Raw genomic sequence first — 8267 nt, forward strand, 5'->3', positions numbered from 1 at the left:
ATTGAAATAGCCTACTTTTTTTTTTAAAGCCATATAGGATGTCTGAAAAGCCAGCAAAATCCTGGACGGAGCAAGTTGTTTTCCCTATATTTTCCTAATGCCAACATTTTAACGCCTAAACCTTTAACAGTATGATACTGTTAAAGTTGATAGTTGCTTTCACAAATAAACTTCCTTCACCATCGGTAAGGCTGTTTTTTACGAGCTGCACCTAAAGGCAGCGGAGTTTTCAGGCGTGCTGATGTTGTTGCTTTTGCAGACATGTGAGAACGTGATGTTCTGTCCCCTCTCTCTGCTCTGCAACAGCCCCGGTCCCCCAACACCACTAAAACAGGGTTTAATTACACACACACACTTCACCTTAAAACGATGCAGAAACTCCTGTACATTGCTGCTAATTTTAGAAATCAACCTAGAAGGGTGAGACACATAATAATAAACAGCAGTTTGTTTACTTGTTTGTGTGTTTAATGAAGTAAACACGTTACACGAGGGAAACACTGCGGTCAAGCCAGCCCACAACTAGAAACACTTGGTCAAGCCAACCCACACGTTTTGCATTAATGCACATAGAGAGAAAAGACAATCGTTTCAAATCATAGACTGTATGTTTCAAATAAAAAGTGACCTTTCAAAATAAAAGCCCGTTCCACGTTCATATTTCATTTACATTAAGGTTAACGTTTTATAAAAGAAAACCCCGTTATTACTCGACCATTCCACTTCAGACTGGTAGTACTAGACCTCAGGATGACACCCAGAAAAAATCAGGTCAATCTGATGTGGAATTTCAGAATAAAAGCCCTCTGAACTTGCATATTTTGCCGTATTCTATGAACATTAGGATTCATGACTAAATTTAGCTTTGTGTATGTGATATTTCCCTCATATTATTATGACATACTGTTCTTTCTGTTTCTTACTTTTGACATTGTGGACACCAAAAAGTATATTGTTCCAATCTTAAGAAAAATCAGAGTCAGTCAATCTTCAATGTGATGTAACGCATTACTACTTCTTTCCAGAAGGTGGCAGTGGAGTGACAGTGCCAAAACAGATAGCCTACATCACAGTTTCAGGCTCAGACTCACACAGAGAACAGTTCGCACATGAATCTTTCTTCAATTTTAACAAACAATGTTTGGCAGGGTAATATCTATGAATTAGTTTGTAAGACACTTCTCTCACTTTATTTGTAATTAGGTATTTGTATGGAAGGTTCCATATATGGATTCAGTTCAGTCCATTAACAATATTAGACCAGTACTGTAGCCTACAGCAGATGGCGTAGTGGTTATATCAGTTTGAAACAGTGATCTGATGAGATAATTCCTTTTTTTTTTTAGTTTTAACAGAGAAACACATATGCCCCACTGGTGTTAATATGGGATCTAAAGGAGGACAAACTGGATTTCCAGCACCTCTTAATAGAGTTAGGATACCAGAAGGACATCTATCATTTTCTAGTTTGTTTTAATATTCAATTTTCATAGATAGATTTTGTAAAGTTTACATTTGCATCTTGTATGTTATCTAACTTCTAAATGTCTGAGTCAAATTCATACCGCTGACTTATCTACCTATAAAAAAGTGAGCCCTGTGAATTTCAGCCTAATATTCCCAAAATTCAGCATTATCACAGTGGGGAATGACCTGAGCTGCTGAACATGTAATGAATCCTTTTTTTTTTTTTTTGCCTCTGGCTATACATTAGTCCACAGAAACCCCTTCATCATCTCTGCTCCTCAGAACCTGCAAAAGATCAGAGAGAAGACTGAAACCTTTGATGCTGCCGGACTGTAGTGGAAACCATCAGTCAGGGACATTTGCAGTTCACTCACCTGTTTCATTTCCACGGTTACAGCTGTTCATGAAAGAAGGTCGGACATAAATTATGTGGTGATCATGAAATAATGATTTTCTTTACTGTACGTCTTTGTATTTCTTATTTTAATTTAGACCAACCTGCCCAGGACGAGGGTAACACCAATAAGGGTCCATCAACGGACACGCCATGGACCAGCTCAGCCAGCCACAGCATCTCAGCCGGGTCGTCAACGAAAACCTCCTCTGGTTCCTCAGTGTACCACTCAAACTCTGTCACAGTAACATTAAGGGGAGACACTACAGGTGAATAGGGTAAACATTTTAAATACCAGATATTGCCATGAAATTTCCCAAGTTTATCACTTACATTAAGACAAATATTTTTTGTATTACAAGTTTTGTCAAATTTTATGTTTAAATATGTAAATGAGGCAATATCTGATGAAATATGTGCTAATTTGCATACATTTCCAGAACCGAAATCTGAAAAATGGATAAAGCCCCTTTCAAAATTCTTGTTTTATTTTGTTGACATATTAGAGTCAGAAGTTTTTACAGAGGGGATTTTGGATATCTCTTTTTTATCACTTTGAGAAATGAGAAAATACTGTCACCAGCCCTAAAAAATCCAATTTCGCCATGTTTTTAGGAATAAAATGTTGTATAAATCAGGCTTTGAATGATATATCAACAATCCCCTCTGTAAAAACCTTCAGAATATAGACAGGAATAAAACTGGAAGGTTTGGTGTCTGTAGGTGCTACTGAAGTGGAGATTTTGCACCCAGAGTATGAGGAAAAACTAATTTTGAGAAAACGGCCTTTAAAGGCTTGTACTGTAAAATCCCATAGATTGTTAATGTAAATCGTACTTTGACGATTGGTTGCAGATACGGAGGAGATGATAATTTTTGGAGCCTACATAATTGTTCAGGAGAGAGAGAGGTTTACAGTGATACCTGACATGACATGGGTCAGACAACAGACATAGCACAGTATGTCACAGTAACATGCTAACTTTTGGCGAATTTAGGAGAAATCTACCAACAAATGAGACAAAATAAAGTAAAATAACCACTTTAATGTGGATTTATTACCATTTCGTTTGACTTTTCTGAAAGAATACATGTTAAGGAAGAAAAATAGCCAAAAATGTCAAAATTGATCAGTGCATGAAAAAACAGTGTTTTTGCCTCGGGTGTCTCGCCCACAGAGATGCTCAAGGACTCTATAGCCAGTTTATGTGATTGATTTATTGAGTTTTCTTTAACCAAAACCCTTTGTGGAATAGAATATGCAAGATGGGAAGTAGCTGCCAAACATATGACATAATGTAAAGCTGCAGTGCTACATATGCTTCTTCCCTGCTGACCTGTGACAGAGCCATCATCTTCCTCTTCCTCCTCCTCCTCTTCTTTGGACCAGGCTGTGCTTTCTCCCACTGCAGCACTGCAGTCAGACATGGAGGATGTGAGGCTGCCACATAGAAGTCTCTGTCTCAAGCGCGCCATGTTGCAGATGTAAGCCTCTTTGTACAGCTGAGAAGCTGCAGATAACACACCAAGGAGAAGAAAGAGGCACCTTTGCATTGTGATTTTGTGAGAAACAGGTTTAAATGTTGGCCCCACATTGGCCAGCTTTTCCCAAAGATACTGTACAGTTTGAAATGAAAAAACAGGTGTTGCGTAAGTTGAGTGTAGGTTTGTTACCTTTAATTGTCGGTGCGAGCTATTTTTTAGAATGGCCGAGCAGAGCTGCGAGCTGCTCAGAGCTATGCTACGGAGGCTCATGGGATTTCTTGGTTTCCCTCATCAAATACACAATCCAACAACTCCAAAACGCTCTAGTGGACAAGTTGTGACCTGCACATTCACCACGCTATGAGATAATAACAGAACGAATACGAGGCAGAGTTGTTTTAGAGGTAAATTCATGCAAAACCGCTGATGCGCGTCCCAGTCAGGTGCAGTTTTTCGGCAAGCAGTCTCTGCATTTGCCTCGAAAACAACTGTGTTCCGTAATGTTCTGTTATTATCTCATAGCGTGGTGAATGTGCAGGTCACAACTTGTCCACGAGAGCATTTTGGAGTTCTTGGATTGTGTATTTGATGATTTTGATGGGGGAAACCAAAAAAAATCCCATTAGCCTCCGTAGCGTAGCTCTGAGCAGCTCACGGCTCTGCTCCGCCGTTCTAAAAACAGCTTGCACCGACAATTAAAGGTAACAAACCTACTGCCAAAACTATAGGGATTATGGCAATGGGCCAATTTGCCAAAAATGTCGAACTATCCCTTTAAAATTGAGTCTGTTTCCTTGTGGATATACAGTATAAAGCAGAAAGAAAACCCTGGGGTGTTAGAGAAGAGTAGGATGAGCCCTGCTTGCTGACCCTGCAGGTTTTCCAGCTGTTGGATGTGGCTGACTGCATCTCTGGTGTTGATGTGGAGCCGGTGACTGTCGCCGAGGTGCTTCAGGACGTGTTTGGAGTGAAAGGCTGAATGAGTGTAATACACCAGCTTAGGGAGGCACAGGGAGCCGACTGCAGCTATTTCAAATCTGCTGCCCTGTTGGACAGCAACAGAAAAGTAAAAAGAACAGAGCTTGTGTGACGACAATATGGAGATTTACGTGAATATAAGTGCACCTAGACTAAGGACCAACCTGGAAAGTGAAGCGGTCAATATCAGTCCAGGAAAAATGATACATGAGACACAGTTTCCCCTCCACTGCCTGGAGAGAAATCAGATTAATTCACATTTACAACACAAACTACCTTGATTCACTTCTCCAGAAAGGTTATTACTGTAACAAACCTGTCATGAATTAATGTGCATATGCAAAAAAAATGAATTCCTGAACTATGTAAAGCCACTGAGCAGGAGCCACCTGATAAATATGGACGCCTTTCACTGCCACACCAAGAAGGATTGAACTTCTCAGCTCCTTTTTTTCCTGCATGTGAAAGAAGAGATGAAGAAGCAGAGTTTAACATTCCTGTTGTCCTCCTGAATCAAAGAAAGAAGGAAGGAAGGAAGGAAGGAAAGAAGGAAGATAGGTAGGAAGGAAGGCAGGAAGGATGAAGGGAAAGAAGAAAGGAAGGACAAAGGGAAAGATGGGAGGAAAAAAGGAAGGAAAGATGGATGGAGGGAGGGAACAGATTAGGTCAATTGGGTCAAAAAGGAAGGAAGAAGTAAGGACGAAGGGAAGGAAGGAAGGAAGGAAGGAAGGAAGGGAAGGAAGGAAGGAAGGAAGGAAGGAAGGAAGGAAGGAAGGAAGGAAGGAAGGAAGGAAGGAAGAAGGGAAGAAAGGAAGGGAAAAGGGATTGTGGAAAGAAGGAAGGAAAGAAAGATAGAACAGATTAATTCAAGGAAGGAAGAAGGGAAGGAAGGAAGGGAGGAAAGAAGGAACAGAAAAGGGAAGGAAAGAAAGATGGAGGGAGGGAGGGAACAGATCAGGTCATTTGGATCAAAAGAAGGAAGAAGTAAGGACGAGAAGAAGGAAGGGAAAAAGGATTGTGGAAAGAAGGAAGGGAAAAAGGAAGGAAAGAAAGATGGAACAGATTCATTCAAGGAAGGAAGAAGGGAAAAAGGAAGGAAGGGAAAGGGGAAGGAAAGAAAGATGGATGGGGGAACAAATTCATTCAAGGTAGGAAGAAGAAGGAAGGAAGAAGGGAGGAAAGAAGGAACAGAAAAGGGAAGGAAAGAAAGATGGAGGGAGGGAACAGACCAGGTCAATTGGATCAAAAGAAGGAAGAAGAAGTAAGGACGACAAGAAGGAAGGGAAAAAGGATTGTGGAAAGAAGGAAGGAAGGAAGGAGGGAGGGAACAGAGAAGGACAACAGGAGGGTTAACATAATGATAAAGGTTTAAAACTGGTGATGTTTTGGGTTATTTGGGCCTATATTTGTTGTGGTTTTTCCTCATTTCGCTCATTCATGTGACCTGTCTCATCCGGTAGAAGGTGACCGGTCCGTCCTGCAGGCTGCCGGCCTCTTTTAGAAACTGCAGGACGGCCTGACTGCGTGACACACCTCTCAGCTCAGCATGCAGCACAGGGCAGTGCTGCAGCAGGAAGTCTCGTCCACGATGCCTAATCAGCTGGAACACACACACACACACACACAAAAGAAAATCATTAAAGGGATAGTTCAACATTTTGGCAAATTGGCCCATTGCCATAATCCCTATAGTCATAGCAGTAGGTTCGTTACCTTTATTTGTCGGTGCAAGCTATTTTTAGAACGGCGGAGCAGAGCCACGAGCTGCTCAGAGCTACGCTACGGAGGCTAATGGGATTTCTCGATTTCCCTCATCAAACTCATCAAATACACAATCCAACAACTCCAAAACGCTCTGGTGGACAAGTTGTGACCTGCACATTCACCACGCTATGAGATAATAACAGAACGTTACCAGACAGAGTTGTTTTAGAGGTAAATGCAGAGACTGCTTGCCAAAAAACTGCCCCTGAACTCCGCCGTTCTAAAAATAGCTTGCACCGACAATTAAAGGTAACAAACCTACTGCTATGACTATAGAGATTATGGCAATGGGCAAATTTGCCAAAATGTTGAACTATCCCATTTCCGAGGATTAGGTTTATAGCAGCGTCACACTAATTATCTATTTTTGTTACCCAGGAGGGGAAGTAATCTTCAGGAAGAAAGTAACATCTGTGTTTTCTTTCTTGTGTTTTTTCCTCCTCTTCCTCGTTCCCCTCAGTCTGCTGCTGCTCCAGATCCCCGACTTCAGCTTGGAGAGCAGAAGCTGCCAGCTGGAAGAACAAAGCTTCCTGGTGGCGGCTCTGTGAGCGCAGCACCTTCTGCCTCAGCTCGGTGTAGTAGAGCTGCTGCACTTTGCTGCTGCTGCTGGAACAAAATGGAGAAGGAATCCCAAAGGTGTCATCTTTGTTTCACAGAGGTTTGAGGTCTAACCTTTCATTTTACCATCCGCTTTATATAAAATAAATAAAATATTGATGGTAATGCTGAATAATACTTGATGATGATATACAGAGGGCAGGACATCTGGTTTGTATATGGGAGGACAACTCACAATATCAGCTGTCCATTCTCCACATAATACCACACTCTCAGAAATACAATGAATGGGACCTGAAAATATAGAATAAAAGTAATGAAAATAACATAATAATCACCAAAAACATCAATATATATTCATTATGTTTTGATGCTAATTATTCTAGTTAATCTTTGAAAACAAAAAAAAACAACAACCCAGAAATGTTTACAAGATAATAATAATTTAAAAAAAAAACTCACAGTTGTGGAGCCTCTGCTCCATCTTTTGCCAAAGTACTTGCTCAGCTTTTGGTCCAAATCAAGAAAGAGATATTCATTATCTAATGAAGAAGATAGAACAACATCAAGCCCATGTAAAACATGTTAGTATCAAATCATTAGGTTTAATTAATGTTGTTTAACTAAAGGGGATGATAAGAAAGCTCATTCAGTGTGAGCTGCCTCCCTAAGTCTCAGCGTTCCTCAGCAAATGAAGCGTAAATATTTTCTATTGCGCTCCCACACACACACATACACACACACACACACACTGACTGACCTCTGAGAACAGCCAGGCCGAACACTTGGAGATCGCTGACACCGAGCTGCCTCAACACACTGGTCAGCACCTCACAGCTCCTGGCTTTTACCTGAAACACACACACACACACACAGTGAGGATACGAGGCACAGCAGAGCTACATGGCATATTCAGAGTCTGATGCAGTAGCGACACATACAAGTGCACTTTATTTTTCCTTGTAGCCTATTTTATAATTTAATTTAATAGTTGTGAATACTGAATTTGAAGATGTATGCCATTCACTCACTCTTAAAAAGCTGTGAGCCATGATTGAGAGGGCTCAGGTCAAAATAATAAAAGTTATAAAAGTTTAAGCACAGTAAGATTAATAGTACCAGTCTTCACTCAATTCACTGACTCACACAGAAGAGAAGCCTTTTGTGGAAGTAAATGTGGCAGTATGGTGTGTGAGAATACAAAAAAAGAAAAAAAACAGATTAATAAAATGATTTTCAAAAGTCACGCAGTCACTCACCCCGACAGTGCAGTCCAGATGCTGCTTGTTGGGTAGAAGAACACACACTTGTCGCCTCTTTCTCGTCCTCATGGTCACAGCGGTTTCTGAGCATCTCCATCCTGCATACACATACAGTAGGCTATATCCTCCTCCTGTCTGTCCTCCCCCTGGACTCAATACACAAGTCCCTCCTCAACTTGACTCCTATACTGATCTAATGTTATTCTGTCATAGAGGCATCAAATTAATCTGTGAAAATAAAGATTAGTAGTTGATGGATTCATTTAAATCAATCCATAATTTCATAAATTTTTCAAGGAAAAGTTTTTAAAAGACAGAAGTTAATCACACCAAATACTGATTTAAGATGTTTTTTTTTT

General features: G+C 40.6%; 1 protein-coding gene across 1 annotated transcript; it reads right to left on the reverse strand.

The window, feature by feature from the left end:
• Positions 1–471: 471 nt before the first annotated feature.
• Positions 472–7977, reverse strand: LOC311002393 (FERM domain-containing protein 6; the record flags this gene model as incomplete). Its single annotated transcript, XM_083993745.1, is given in 13 exon segments — positions 472–1752; positions 1842–1864; positions 1966–2095; positions 3179–3372; positions 4217–4391; positions 4489–4557; positions 4714–4779; positions 5769–5924; positions 6463–6691; positions 6882–6940; positions 7109–7188; positions 7407–7497; positions 7906–7977. Coding segments are annotated over 13 exon segments (1386 nt in total). The 3' UTR covers positions 472–1710.
• Positions 7978–8267: the final 290 nt, after the last annotated feature.

Source organism: Trachurus trachurus (genome assembly GCF_905171665.1).
Source record: "Trachurus trachurus genome assembly, chromosome: 19".
NCBI lineage: Eukaryota > Metazoa > Chordata > Actinopteri > Carangiformes > Carangidae > Trachurus > Trachurus trachurus.